The 16298-nt window shown below is 39.4% G+C and overlaps 1 protein-coding gene and 1 long non-coding RNA gene across 3 annotated transcripts in view; one reads left to right on the top strand and one right to left on the bottom strand.

Moving 5' to 3' along the window:
* LOC105918903 (MAM domain-containing glycosylphosphatidylinositol anchor protein 2) overlaps positions 1–16298 on the bottom strand; it is a 105423-nt gene extending 89125 nt beyond the window's left edge. The window contains exon 1 of the mRNA XM_036150581.1: positions 15254–16298. Within this exon, the coding sequence (XP_036006474.1) occupies positions 15254–15350 (97 nt within the window). The 5' untranslated portion in view covers positions 15351–16298. The remainder of the gene's footprint in view (positions 1–15253) is intronic.
* Positions 966–6492, top strand: LOC118566937. 2 transcript variants are annotated; one of them, XR_004933372.1, is made up of 4 exons: positions 1263–1298; positions 1865–1906; positions 4190–4270; positions 6113–6492. It is a non-coding gene; the product is annotated as an uncharacterized LOC118566937 (long non-coding RNA). The 2 variants fall into 2 exon arrangements; XR_004933371.1 differs by having other exon boundaries at positions 966–1906.

The following is a 16298-nucleotide window of genomic DNA, read 5'->3' on the forward strand; positions in this document are numbered from 1 at the left end:
GAGCCCATCAGGCTGGTCGCCCATCCCCCCTTTCACAGTACTGCAGGTGCCCCAAGGTTTCCAGCTTATGCCTTAACAGAAGGCCTCAGAAGCCTGAATCGGCCATTTAGGGTTGGGGTTTGGCACTTAGCAACTGGTTACGGAGATACTGGTGGTCTCATTTTAACTGTCTGATCAGGCTCTTCGCAACAACACCAAGTATGTCCCAATCGGACTTTCATGGCCCAAGCAGCAAGGTTAAACACAGTACCATTTCTTGTATCTCAATGAAGCACAGCAGCTTTGAAGATGGATGATTTTGCGGGCTGTAGGATGGATTTGAGTCTGGGTTGATTATCTTTGGAGCCTATTAGCTGTTCTTGAGGAGTAGTTCCCCTAACAAACCTAATATGTATATGCATTGCTCACTTAAAGTACAATAATGTTGTGCAGCAATGTTAGGAATATATTATTACCTAGTAGATGCCTAAAACTAGATAAAACATTTATTTTAAGAACAGGCAGAAATAAAATACAAAGTTTAAAATGTCTTAGTTCTGAATGGACTTAATTATTTTTGAGTAGTGGGGGAAATGACATTGAAATGTAGCGGAGGCTGAGGTTCAAGAGATGAGCTTAAACAAACTCTCTTTGGATTAAGATTATCAGATGTTTTTCTTTACAACCAATTTTTTGCATCTGTAGTTTATTTCAATTAAGTAATCTTACACATGTAATATGATGTGCATGCATTTATATCAATGTTTACACACAATATTATTTAACAAGTCACTCCTAAAAGTTACATACCCAAAGAAATAAACTATGTGTAGTTATTACATCTTTAAAATCAAGTTACTGTGACTTATAATGTCTTCCATTTCGATTTAGATTTTAGCAGACCACAGAAAAGTGTAAGGGAGGGGGAGGGGAGCCTTCAGTTGAACACCTGCACTGCTGACCTTTCAACAAGCCTAGTTGAATTCATGGGACATGGGAATCTGTTAAACTAATAAAAAATGGATCTATGCAATGTCTTCAAATGATTCTGCATCATGTAAAAAAACATGTCTAAAATTCTAGTTCAACAAGATAATATGTTAGTAAAACTAGTTGTTGTTTTCTTTTAAATAAATTTTCTTCCAACAAGCACATTTGCCAGTAGAACTAAACATTCGTACAGGTCTTAAACGCATCTCAAGAAATGTATCAAAAGTCACTTGCAGCAGGAGCACGCAGAAACAGGAGCCAGGTCAAGAAACAAGTCTTGTAATTGGAGATAACAGCATTTACCGAAATCTTGGGAAACATCATAGAAGGTATGATTTTTTTTATTTACATATCAAACCTGTTGTTGCTTTCTGCTAATAAGACAGGGAGGGTTGCTTTGTAAAGCAGTTCATATGATGTGATTTTTACACCCACAGCCCTAAGTGTCTGTTGTTCTAATTACTACTCTGCAATAAAAACAATGCAGTAGAAAAGCTTAAAATACTGTAGTGGTGTGCTATGTTGAGTTAGTGTAGAGCTCCACTTGCTTTCTGAGTTAGGCTAATCAGATGCTAACTGTGCTGAGTGCACCGGGAGTTGAGGCTTCATTTACAGCTTTGGCAGCTTAAAGTGCTACAAACATGTATATACTATATTGGTTTTAAGGGTGTAAATGTATTTTTTAATACCTGCTGTGAATAACCTTAAGTGCTTTGCATGTTTTGTTAAACATAATCAACATTTACTCAACCATAGACTTTGTACATTTTGGCTTTTGAAAGCTGCTGCAAAAATGTGTTTTATTTATATTAAAAATATATGATATGATATAAATGATATTTATATGAAAGAGTTTATTTCTGTTTTTATATTTATGCAATTGTTTTCTCTGCAGATAATGATCAGCAAAACAAAGGAAGGATGAGGGAAGGAAAGGGTATGTTTACTTTTTCTATATTGTTATTATTTTTTTAATTTATTTTCACAACAAAATATAAAAAACAGAATCCTGTTTCACTAAAAGAGAAGAAAATGTGATGGACAACTGCCAAAAAACCCTCAAGGGGCTTAATGAGTGGCAGTGTCCATAATAACAAATATATTTCAAGAAGAAAAAGAGAAAAAACAACAACAAACAACAACATTTCAATATATAAAACAGTTAAACATTTAATTTAGACTACAAATCTATATGGAAAATTTAGACAACTAAGTAGCAGCAACTTTCCTCTCCGTTTAAATTCTTCTTTAGAAAGATCTGTCAGTGATGTGGGAAGACTGTTCCATATCATTGATCCTCTGTATAATAACTGTTTGAGTTGTACGAGAGTAAGGAGGCCTGATAAGACAACTACTACGAGTTGGATACTGGTGAAATTCATTATTAAAGGAAAAAATATTACAAAAGTGCTGAGGAAGTAACTTTTTTATAGACCTATAAACGAATAAAGCTATTTGAAGTTGATTCACTTGATAAACACTAAGAATACTTGCCTGAGCAAACAGTGGTTGTGAGGGGTGTCTACGATTTACACAAAATATTAGCCTTAAAGCTCGCTTCTGAAGTCGAAAAACAGATTCCAGTTTAGTTGGGTGGGTACTAGCCCAAGCAACATTACAGTAACTGATATATGGATATAACATTGAATAATATAACATAATTGCAACTTTTTTGTTAATCAGGTGACAGATTTTTCCTAGTATACCAACCACTTTGGCTAGTTTTGTACTTATGGCACTAATGTGGGGTTTCCAGGATAAAGAATCATCTAGAATAACACCAAGGAAACGAGCAGATCTAACATTAATAGAAATATTATCAATTTGAATTTTCATTGGAGGTTTAAACATATCAAACTTATAACCAAAAAATATATAACTTGTTTTTTTATGTTAAGTGACAATTTGTTGGACTTGAACCAATAGGATAACTTGTCAAGTTCTTCATTAACTACCTTTATTAAAATTTCAGGATTTTTATGGTAGTAATACACACTTGTATCGTCTGCAAATAAGATTTTAGAAAGTTTATCTGAAACATTAGGGAGGTCTTTAACATATATTAAAAATAACAAGGGACCAAAGATGGCCTCCTTATGGTAAACCGCACTGAAGAGTATATGAACTATAGAACATAGAACTTTACATTAGTGCTGCCAAACTAAATTTTATTCTTGCTTAACTCTTTTCTCTGTGCTGTTTGTCACAGCTTGCAACATTTTGCATTTTTGACATACTCTCACCTACCTCTTTTGATACCTCTGAACACAGCCATTATTGTCTAAAATGCTGGCAACCATCTCTGAGCACACCCTTAAGTGAAAATGTCCAAACTGTTCCCAAAGTGTCAATATTTAGTGTGACTATTATTTTTCTACCAATGCCTTTGCATGGATTTCATTAGAGCTTCACATGTTTCCACTGGAATCCTTTTTCACTCTTCTGTGATGACATCCCGTTACCCTCAGTCTCTTCTAGCAAGGCAGTGGTCATCTTGTGAGTGTGTAAAGCGTAGTTATGTTTGAATACTGCTCTGCAGTTCAGTTTCCACAGTGAGGAAATCATCCTCTGCTTCAGAAATGTCACAGTGCATGTTCCCTCAAATAACTTTGGTTCTCTACAGCCAGCAGCACCCATACAGCCCAAAACATGACACTACCACAACTGTGCTTAACTGTAGGCAACCTACACTTTCTTTCCAGGGCTGTAAAGTACCATCGAATGAGTTCTTTGTGACTCAATTTGGTTATTGGTTTTTCCAGATATTTATTTGGGTGGTAGATGCCCGCAAAAGCAGCAGGGAGCTCTTGAGAGTGTTCAGTGTAATTTTAGGTTTTACTCTGGTGTCCTCAGTAAAACCTAACGTGAACTGTGATTTGTGATTTTTTTTCTTTTTTTCAAAGTAGTAGTTTTTGTGATCACCAAATTTCTCTACCTGAAATGAAACATGATGCACTTTTCAGATATTGATCATTGCTTTAATATCTGGACACTGTTGCAACAGGTCTTTAAAAGTGGGACCTGAGAAATGAGAGAGGAGCATTAGTTAGAACTTTTATATTATGGACATATACAAGTTCTAACTAATGTTCCTCTCTCATTTCACACAATTTCAAAGTTTTGTAAATTCCTACAGAACACTTTTGCTACACAGGTTTATTTCTTTAATGTCTTTTAAACATAGGGGTGTTAAGGTGACAGGCATGTTCTTTTGTTCTAGAACTTGATGCAGTGACCCTAAGATCTCCAAGTGAGAACCAAGGAGAACCATCAAAGCAGTCTGAGCAGGCAGGAAAAACTGGTAAGCTTTTTTATTTAAACTATTGGATTCTTTGTTTTGATAATCCTTAATGCAATTTTTTCATTTGATTTCCCTTTTTGTAATATTAAAGTATGAAACTGAAATGAGTTTTTTTAATAAGTCCAGTCATATGAGAACTGAATTGGAGTCATCAGCCTTTAGCTGGTGTTCTAATTTATTTATTTTGTGATATCAGTGAGACTTCAGAGATATGTTCCTTCTGATATACTGACAGTCCAGTGGCAAAATATCAAATGCTTTTTTTCCAAGTAGCGGCGGAGGAAATTGTCCCAAAGCGGGGTTTTACTAGTTCACCAGTCTGACAGAAATAATCCACAGTGATTTGTAAAATTTGCAAGGAACCGGTAAAAACAAAGTCTGGTAACGCAACCAACTTGTTTCATTACGTAAGCTGCTCACACCCGCAGCAGCGCGAGCTGTTTTAGCCCCGCGCCGCTCCACGTCATCTTCGGAGAAATCTTACGGAGCTTCTTCCAAAACAAAGCAGGTATAGCAGCTAAACTGAGCTCCCTTCTTTGTGATAAAATGGTATTGGTGTATTTATTTTGGTCATTTTACTGGTCACTTTAGTTTATTCTTTGTCAGTATTTAATAACATAACTCGGGTCTCTTAAGTTATTTTTCTTAAAAAATATCTGTTATGGTTAAAGTTGGTTAAATAAAGATTTAATTGAAATTCTGTGTCTGTGTTCTTTATTAAAATGAAATAATTTAGCAATATCATAAAATATCCAGGCAGAGCTGCACATAAAATATGATTTTAAATATTATAAATATTATAGATATTGATCGATATGCATTTTTTATCGATAAACTTTTTTTCTATATCGTTCAGCCCTAGTACAACAGTTACTATTGAATTAGCTTGTAAAGCGCAGTGCCTCACCGCACAGAGACATCACAGGATGTGATGTCAGGTGGACATTTTTCCCCAAATATGGGCAATAATGCCCCCCCCCCTACACAGTGATCAAGACGACAATTTATGCTTGTATTTTCTTATTGATTAACGCTAAATTCATTAAATCACCACGGGCGTATTAGTTTAAGGTATAGTTAATGATCCACTGATTTTCCCTTGTTGACTGGGCTGGTCCTTTAAAAAAAACTTAATAGAAATTTCATGAATTTGATATATCACAAGCAGTTGGACATAAAAATATAATGATGCTCAAGGGCCCAGTTTTTGTCTCTCTATGCACTAAAAAATTTGTTATGAGCTTAAAGACAGCAGAGTGAGAAGAACTGGGCATTTTGCCCCCAGAAGCCCAAGTTTAGAACAACCTATTACCCATTTCCCATTCATGGTTCCAGCAGTACATGGCTCCACTCAGCTCGGCAGACTGCTGCAGTTCATATGCAATTACACTTGCATATGAACCTTTTCTAGAGAGTTGGGGTCTCTGGTATGCCCAAGTGGGAGGTTCTTGTTGTGTGGAAGGAGTTTGTGTGAGATATTATTGGTCAGTTTGACTATTGTCGTTGATTGGTTGTATTGACTTGCCGTGTTAGGTACACTGAAATGTAATTTAACTAATGTCATTTAATGTATGACAAACATGCAAACAAATAGGAGATCAGCTAGAATGCAATCACGTTTTCACACCAATGTATGGTAAAATGGTCATTTTGGCTGTAAATTAATCTATTGCTACCTTAATGTTTAAACTGATAAAATCATTGTGTCGAGATTGAGGTTTGGTATAATGGTTAAGAATTTAGATGACAAACCTTTGTTAATACATTGATGTAATGTAAATATTACCTACAATGCAAAAAATGCTAAAACGGTTTGAAGTATATTCTTTATTTGTGTTGCAGGCAAAGATCAGGATGTGAATAGACCAGCTATTGAACCTACATCTCATCGACGGCTTTGGAGTAAGGCCGAAAAGGCAGCAGTATGGCAACAGCTTTGCCAATATGTAACCTTAGAGAGTTCCTGGTAAAGAACCATGTCTTGAGGCACTTAAAGTTGAGCCTGCACTGAGAAGCCAAACTTGGAAAGACATAAAAAACAAGTTTACAATACTATTACTGTTCAAAAGCCGAAAAAACATTCTACATTGTTTGGTTAAAACTACAAAAGAAGTTGTAAGCAGTGCATATTTGGCAATGGTCCTTTGCCTAGTGTTTGGACAGCAGCAAAAATATGTATTTTTGTTCCATAAACAAATAAAATAGTTTGTATTTGGTCTCCACATTGTGTTCTTTAGTATTTAAAATGTTTATCTTAGTTCACAAAGCCTGTATAATGTAGTTAAATTGGCACTACTATATCTATAAAGGATAGTATATGTGAGAAGATATGATTCCGGGGGTTAAGGAAAAAAATAATTCATTATTAGAAGCTTAGAATGGCTTTTTTGATTAAATAAAGCTTGGCTGTTCGTGAGAAAAAACACACCCAAATCTACCTGGCAACAACAACTGGTCCACACAAGTCCACAAGAAAAAGATTTATTTTATTTTGAGCTTTTTGTTATCTAAGGTCACATTCTGAATCTACATTTTTTTCTAGTGGTGGCAATGTGTTTTGCACTGTTCTATATGCAGTGGAAGTAGTGGTCCACACAATGAACTGTGAGGACGGAGTCCACACAATGTATTAAAGACATGTATGTGTGTGTGTGTGTGTGTGTGTGTGTGTGTGTGTGTGTGTGTGTGTGTGTGTACTTTAAGTATCTCTGGGTCTTATTCTCGAGTGAGGGGAGATTGACCGATGGATTGGTGCAGCTTCCACAGTACTGCGTACACTGCACTGATCCGTTGTGTTGAAGAGTTACCGATCGCTCTACGTTCCCACTCTCACTTGTGCTTAAGACTGAAAGAACAAATTCTCCTCCGCAGGGTGGCAGAGTGAGAAGATAAAAAATTCCTATACTGTCCCACAATGGGGAAGCTTGACTATCCTAGAGGGGCTCGGAGTAGAGTCGCTGTTCTTCCACATCGAAGAGTCAGCTGCGAGGGCATTTGGTCCATCCATTTGCCCCCTAGGCAAGTCACACTGGGAGAAGGCCCAGAGGGCGGCCCAGGACACGCTGGAGAAGGCCTGGAACGTCTTAGACTTCCCCCACAGGAGCTGGAGGAGATGTCTGGGCAGAGGGAGGTCTACGCGTCTCTGTTGAGTCAGCTGTCCCTGCGACCCGGTCCCGGATTAGCGGAAGACAGCGAGTACGAGCATTTAGCAGATACGTTTAATGTGTACTGTCACATAACGCAGCCATCTCTTGCCTTACTCAGATTGAAATAACAGCACTCAGGTCGGAATGCGATGACGGACATCTAGTGCTAAAATGATCTCACGCTTGTTATGAGAGAAGCAGTTTCTGAAGTTGTGGTTCCAGCCTGATGTCTACAGTGGAACCTGTTTCTGCTGAAGAACGGACAGGGAACCTCCTCTCTCAGCTTGCTGCCTGTAAAGGCTGTGAAGAGATGGTCCCCCTTATCAACAGGAAATGAAGACCATCTGAAAGGATGTTTTTAATCAATCTCCCAAAATGTTTACAGGCTGAAGCTACAACCTTTAGTGATGCTTTATGAAGGAAAGTTAAACGATGTGTACATTACACAAATATGATTATAATATGATATATAATTAATGCTATAATTTAAAGCAGAACGCCTTTTCCAATGGTCTCCAATAATTTCCAATCACTCTAAGATAGGAAGGATGAATATAGATGATGGCTGCTTTCATTATTTTTGTCATTAGCTGTCTTTTTTAATCTTGTTATCCTTTCTTTTAAAGGTATTCTTTACTTATGAACACGTTTGTTGCTTATAAACATTAAGAGGAAGTGAAATGCATGGACTATATTTTAAGACAGTATTGTCTACACTTTGTCTTTACTCAAATGCAATGATTGCGATGCAACCTTGAAAACAATAAAGTTTAAAAAACATACAGTGCCTTAAAAAAGTATTCATACCAATTAACTTTTCAACATGTCTCCGCTTTCCTCTGGGAGAATGATGGTGATGTAGTAGAGTGGAGAATATTATCCTTAATAAAATGACTTTACCAGAGCCGCACCTTTAACCCGTCCTCTTGCTAAAACTAATTACTGTCCGCCTACAGGGATGATAAAGTTTATTTTATCTACACATTAATAATTGTATGATTGTTAAAGAAGTTTAGGTGGTGGATCAGCCAGTCAGCTCTCTCTGTTTCCACCATTTTCCTTGCTTAAGACACTATTGGGCTTACTAAAAGTCCTCACCACTACATTTTTTTTTCACTTTAGGAGCTCTCTTAAGACGTAGGATGCTTTGTGAATAACTTGTCTTACTGAGGGGAAATTCTAAGAAAAATTGTAGAATTTGGGAAAATCTAAGATTTTTCTAAAATGGCATCACTAAGAGCTATTTTTAGTCAAAAGGTACCTTCACACTGAACGCGAACAAGGCACATTGTTCACATTGATTGGCTGCTATTGGTCCCTTGACACAACGTGCTGACCACGCTGCCAAATTTCACTCAGCTCGCTTCACCACGTCATCAAATCAGAGGAGCGTCTATACGCTTGCCGGTTTCTCTTGTCTGTTCAAGTCAACATGGCGGAGATGGATTTTAATGACCGAGTCGAGGTGCTGTGCTAATGCAGAAAGCTGAAAAACTGCATCAGCGCCAGCATCCCTGTGTCCACCAGATCCTACAGAGACGCATCTTGTATGGCGCTTACCAGCACCTGCTCTAGGAGCTGGATGACGGTCGTTTCCAACGGTACTTCCGTATGTCCAGGACTCAGTATGAAGACCTGCTGTCCCATGTCGGTGGACGGATCGCCCTCTAGGACTCGAACTCATTCGCTCCATCTCCACTGTAGAGTGCCTTTCCATCTGTCTTAGGTCAGTAAAATCGTCATTGCAAAATAGAAATATAGCCTAATTGTACTGTCTAAAAATGTGACATATAAGAATCCTTTTAGCACATGATTAAATGGACGAGGAAGACCCTTAATGTAAAAAGTTCAGTTTGTTGACCTCAAGCAAACTCAAGCGAAAAGCGCCACTGTCAGCATTCTGTTAAAAGACCAGTGGAAAAGTATTTTACAGCTCCTGTTGGATTAATGATTAGATTGTATGTCTTTCATCAGATTCAAGTAACAGATTTATTTTTAAAATCGTTTAGAAGTTAAGGGTAGGCTCTCAAGGAGCAGATGGTGATCATTCTGACAGTACTGTTCCAAATAAAGTGTCAGACAATAAACTAGGACGAAACAAGAACATTCTTAACATAGCTCTGTGTCCCCTCTTTTTTAGTAAAGAATCATTTGTAAAACCTTTTTGACACCAGAAATGTTCTGATGCCCCTTTGATTTCTAATAATATACACTCACTGGTCAGTTTATTGGGAACACCTGTTCAGATACTTGTAAACACAAATAGCAAATCAGCCAGTCACATAACAGCAGCTCTGTGCATTCAGGCATGTAGACCTGGCTTTTCAAGATGGCGCCACAGGTATATATATATATATAGAAGCCGTTATATATATATATATATATATATATATATATATATATATATATATATATATATATATATATATATATATATATATATATATATATATATATATATACACAGGGGTTGGACAATGAAACTGAAACACCTGGTTATAGACCACAATAATTTATTAGTATGGTGTAGGCCCTCCTTTTGCGGCCAATACAGCATCAATTCGTCTTGGGAATGACATATACAAGTCCTGCACAGTAGTCAGAGGGATTTTAAGCCATTCTTCTTGCAGGATAGTGGCCAGGTCACGACGTGATGCTGGTGGAGGAAAATGTTTCCTGACTCGCTCCTCCAAAACACCCCAAAGTGGCTCAATAATATTTAGATCTGGTGACTGGGCAGGCCATGGGAGATGTTCAGCTTCACTTTTATGTTCATCAAACCAATCTTTCACCAGTCTTGCTGTGTGTATTGGTGCATTGTCATTCTGATACACGGCACCTCCTTCAGGATACAATGTTTGAACCATTGGATGCACGTGGTCCTCCAGAATGGTTCGGTAGTCCTTGGCAGTGACGCGCCCATCTAGCACAAGTATGGGGCCAAGGGAATGCCATGATATGGCAGCCCAAACCATCACTGATCCACCCCCATGCTTCACTCTGGGCATGCAACAGTCTGGGTGCTACGCTTCTTTGGGGCTTCTCCACACCGTAACTCTCTCGGATGTAGGGAAAACAGTAAAGGTGGACTCATCAGAGAACAATACATGTTTCAAATTTTCCACAGCCCATGGTTTGCGCTCCTTGCACCATTGAAACCGACGTTTGGCATTGGCACGAGTGACCAAAGGTTTGGCTATAGCAGCCCGGCCGTGGATATTGACCCTGTGGAGCTCCCGACGGACAGTTTTGGTGGAAACAGGAGAGTTGAGGTGCACATTTAATTCTGCCGTGATTTGGGGAGCCGTGGTTTATGTTTTTTGGATACAATCCGGGTTAGCACCCGAACATCCCTTTCAGACAGCTTCCTCTTGCGTCCACAGTTAATGCTGTTGGATGTGGTTCGTCCTTCTTGGTGGTACGCTGACATTACCCTGGATACCGTGGCTCTTGATACATCACAAAGACTTGCTGTCTTGGTCACAGATGCGCCAGCAAGATGTGCACCAACAATTTGTCCTCTTTTGAACTCTGGTATGTCACCCATAATGTTGTGTGCATTGCAATATTTATTCTGCTAATTGGACCTTCACACTCTGCTCTTATTGGTTCAATGTGCAATTTATGAAGATTGGCCACCAGGCTGGTCCAATTTAGCCATGAAACCTCCCACTATAAATGAGAGGTGTTTTAGTTTCATTGTCCAACCCCTGTATATATAGATGTCTATCTATCTATCTATCTATCTATCTATCTATCTCTCTCTCTCTCTCTCTCTCTCTCTCTATATATATATATATATATATATATATATATATATATATATATATATATATATATATATACAACAAGTTGTTCTTAAGAACTAATAATTTGGATTACAGGTGGCATAGGTCAAGTTTGTTGATTAAATTTACCTTTTCTTTCAATCTTTCTCTAATAACTGCTGTTATTAATATTTGTTTTCTCCAATATTTCTGCATCTGTCACCATGGCATTGATGTCATTGCATACACCTGATTCACCCAGACTTACCATAACCAGACAACATGAAATGGAACAACTGTTGCTTAGTACGGCGAGTCTGGATCTTGGCTGCAATGTTAGGCTAATGGTGTGTTACTTATATTGTTATGTTATTTATAGCCATGCTTTGGGTCCCGTTTTAGCAGCGCTTCGGAAGGTCAAGGCGGTCAAACCTGGTTCTAGTCTTAGGTGTAGGTGAGACCGTGGCTGGTGAGAGTACGTGTTTCTGTGTATGTAAGTATATTTTTTAAATATAAATCTAAGTTATTTCTATGTTTTTTTCTTGCACCCTGAAGGTTAGAATATGAGTGTCTTTATTGCTTGTTCTAACAGTTGTATTGTTGTTTTCTGCTGAATCTCACCCCACACTTTTAAAATGATTTATGCAAACAATAACTTTCTGACATGGATATTTGCTTTTTCAACGGCATCCCAGGTGGCAGAATAATCCACATCCTTTATGGTACTTTTTCTTACGACGTAAGTCAGTTGGCTTTTTCTTTCAAGCAGCTGCTTCACCAAACAAACAATAGAAATCTGAGAATTTTCACACTGTTCAACTTCATTAAAAAAAAAAACTTTCTAAAGCATCACGGTTATCTGTGGAGCACCACAAGGATTGGTGCTTGTGCCCCCTCTGTTTGCTATACGCTTCCATTTGGTAGCTAGACAGCATGGGATAAATATCTACTGTGGTGATAACTATGACAACTATTGTATCTGATGAATCCAATGAGGAAATCAGGCAACAGGTATGTCTTGGAGAAATAAACATGTTCAGACATGTTTATTTCTTCATCTTGTCATCTTTAGACCAGATCATCTTAAGAACAAACTGTCAACCTAAAATTACAACACCCTGTCCAAACGGGATGGGAAAAGATTCCTCTATGCACTTACACACGGCAGTGTTCTTGCTCTTTATTATCACAAAATCACAAAAATGGGTCCTTCTTATCCAAGGGAAGTTCTCATGGGAGTTTAACGATATATTTCTCCAAGCGAAGCTTTGTTTCATCGCCTCATTGTTTCAATTGTTTTAGCTGAACAATTAAAGTTATTCTTTCACTCTTTAAACCACTGACTATTCAATCCTCTATTACAGAACTGCATAGTTAAAAGATAAAACTGCTTCACAGAGACGGAGAATTAAAATAAAAAATATATAAAACCCACCTGAAAAAGATCCAGATAACTAAACAAATACACACACTTTCACAAAGATGTTTTCAGCCACTTTGTAAACTAGTCCAGACTCTGAAGACGTCAGATCACAGGGATGGACAGAGTCCATCAGTCTGGACAGAGTGATCTCCTCCAGTTTTATATCTGCTGGTTTCTGGTGGATTCTGTATTTTCACCTATTCAGTGATATAAGAAGGAGCCTGACCATGCAGACTGCAGATTTAGTTGCAGTATCTTGAGCACTTAAAGTAGAATGGAAGGAGGTTCTTGTGTTATCAGGCTCCTCTCCTATGGACCCAGCTCCCAGGTTGTGTCTGTGAAGCGGACATCCTGCCTGCTCTTAGGACGAGACTCAAAACGTTCCTTTTTAATCAAGCTAACAGGACTGGCTGGAGCGAAGCGTGTCTTTAGACGGCTGGGGCACCTGATGCACCGAGCGCCTCTTGTTCATACTACTAGAAACTCTCGGGTGGTTTTCTAAGCCAACAGCTTCTATATTTGGCCCGGTTCTCTTTGCTGACTTAGAAGCACCAGCTGGTGGAGGCAGATGGCCGCCCATCTACAGCCTTGTTCTGATGCAGGTTGCTCTCCATTTAACATAATTCATTTCTCTCCACTGTCGCCCACTGCCCTGTGAGAGTTCAGGATGAGAGGCAGCGTCAAAGTAAAAATCTGATGCTGGCCTCCTGAGAAAGACACGTTAAGGTACAACTTAGGAACTGATCTGATTTTATTGGATGTTAGCAGTTTAGATCGATGCATCAAAGCATGGTATAGAAATGGATTAGGTTTAGGGGTAAGGACTGGACTGAATTGGAGTACGTATAATTGGAGATGAACTGACCTTTGTTCGTTTCTGATGTAAAGTGGCCTAGGATAACTTTAGTTGTGGGTGGGTTTTATGAATCAGCATCACAAACAGAACGCCTGGTTCTCAATGTAATATTCTCCACTCTACATCACCTTTGCAGGAGGTAGGCCACACACTCAGCTGCTTTCAATAATTTATGCTGGCTTTATTCTTAGCCCAGCCAGCATCCATACAGCATCTGGATTTAACCCTTGGTTTGAGTCAAATGGATTTTTTTTTTTTTTTTTGTACAAGGGTTAATTAAAGTGATTACAGAAGTAGAAGGGTCCATTTTGAATAGTTGATCGTTTTAATGTAGATTCGGGTGTCCTAGAGGTTTCTGCTGTTTTTGCTTTTAGAACTTCCAACAAATTTGGACATCAGGCAAAGACGATGCGCAAATGCAAAAATATATATATTTCATCAAAATGAAGATATTATGTTTTCTGGGGAAACAACAGTCAACACTAGCCTGGTCACGTGAGAACATTTTTGGGGGGAAATGCAACTACACTGTAAGTCACTGAAATATATATATATATATATATATATATATATATATATATATATATATATATATATATATATATATATATATATATATCCTCAAATTATCCACAAATGGAGAAAGCATTGAACAGTGTAGAACCTGGAAAACTTGCTGTAATTGATGGAGACATAAATATTCCTTTCTACTAGAAAACCCAGAAGCGGGATGTCCAGACACCGGTTTGTAATCTTAAACTCAAGCTCACCTAAACTCAGCAGCAGAACAATGAGCCAAAGCACATCAGCGAGTTTGCCCTGAATGGCTCAAAAGAAACAAAATAACGGTCTTGAAGTGTAAGATTTAAATGTGATTCCGATACAGTGTTGTGACCTTAAAGAATGTAGAAAGCCCTCAGTTGTGTTGTCTGAATTAAAACAGCTATGAAAAGCAGAGGGGGTCAAAATTCCTGTTGCTATAAAAGAGTAATTAGCAGTTATCAGAAACGCTTGATAAAAGCTGCTGCTGCCAAGGCTGGAAGAACCTGTTACTGGGATTAGAACAGCTTTTGAAAACTGCTTTCTGTTTTTATCTTAGTCTGCTATTAACATTTGTTTGATGACCTGAAATATTAAGTGGGAGAAGAAAGCAAACAGGGAAGATAGATAGATAGATAGATAGATAGATAGATAGATAGATAGATAGATAGATAGATAGATAGATAGATAGATAGATAGATAGATAGATAGATAGATAGATAGATAGATAGATAGATAGATAGATAGATAGATAGATAGATAGATAGATAGATAGATAGATAGATAGATAGGCTTTGCGCTTTTGATTAAAATATAAATATGCATGTTTACAAGAAAGATATTTCTATTTACCGTCTTCGTTATGCATTCGCTGAGAGCAAGTGGATCAGAAGTCATATTCCTTGTTGTCCACTTGTTGTCTGAAGCAACTTGGCACTTACGTTACAATTCCTTCTGTAGGTGGAAGGATGGTGAAGTGTGTGTGTGTGTGTGTGTGTGTGTGTGTGTGTGTGTGTGTGTGTGTGTGTGTGTGTGTGTGTGTGTGCGTGTGTGTGTGTGTGTGTGTGTGCGTGCGTGCGTGCGCGCGCGCGTCCCTTACACATGCGCACACACTCATTTAGAATAAACGTGCAAATCCCTTACAAGGTCATGCTGTTGCTGGTATTTTAAGTGAAGCGTTGGTGTGGTGCTGCAGTCAGTGATACTGTGGGCTGTGGTACCGTGCGGATCGATATGGACCGCTGCTCTTACCGTACACGCCCTGGCTGTGCACGCCCTGCAGGACGCTGGTAAACAGCCACAGGAGTCCGAAAAGTAAACCCATCTTCTCATCCTCTTCAGTCCCCATTCCCCCCACCCCCCCAGGTTGTCGGTTCGGTTCTCCCACGCCGCAGTCGCCCCTGTTTCCTCCTTCCCTGAGCGGCTCTTTCCGCGCGGAATCCGGTCCGGTGACCGGTTCTCATCCACAGGTCCCAAATGTTTCCGGACCGGTATTACCCACCCCCTCCAACTCCCACTCCCCAGCCCCCGGCTGCCGGTGTCGTTCAGAGGCAAACGGAAGGTCCGGTTCTGGCCATCCTAGAATGAACGCTGGCTGAAAGCGTCAGAAACGGATGACGAGGATGACGTCCAGCAAGGATGTGAGGAGAAGCTCGCGCCGGTCCCTCAGCGGCGTCTCCTTGCTCGTGACATTGTAGTAGACGGTGAGGCGATGAGAGGAAAAACAGCGCGAGTCCGATGCTGGAGCACCGGGAGGCTCACGATTCCCCACCAGCGGTTCGCCCGCTCAGCTGGTCGTCCCCATCCAGAGCGCGATGCGTGGGCTTGGAAACCCGGCTCCGCGCTGGGATGCGGCTGCCGGCGGCTGGTCACGGCCCTTCAGGCCGAGGATGGAGGGAGGTGACTCCTGCCCTGGGAGACCGCGATGCCGGGACTCGGAGCGAGGATGGCTGAGAGGCAGGGAGTCATACCGGGGGACTCATCGCTGGAGAGCTGCCAGTCACATAAAGACGTCACTGGGCGAACCGGGGGCTTGAAATCAGCACGGCAGGGAGCTAACGTGGCTTCCGGAGCATCATTTCAAAATAAACTGAAATACCTCACCGAACGCTGCTTTCAAACTACACAGCTGTCGTCTTTACAGTGAATAAAATCGAATTATTTTATAAATTAGCAAACTATTACGTTTTAAGTACAGTATAACCAATAAAACAATAGAAGTTTATTGTTTTATTTGTTTATTTACGGATATAGTTGGCAGGTTACCCGCTCAGTATTTTCCAACAGGCTTGGCCTG

This window comes from Fundulus heteroclitus, chromosome 19 (genome assembly GCF_011125445.2).
Source record: "Fundulus heteroclitus isolate FHET01 chromosome 19, MU-UCD_Fhet_4.1, whole genome shotgun sequence".
Taxonomy (NCBI): domain Eukaryota; kingdom Metazoa; phylum Chordata; class Actinopteri; order Cyprinodontiformes; family Fundulidae; genus Fundulus; species Fundulus heteroclitus.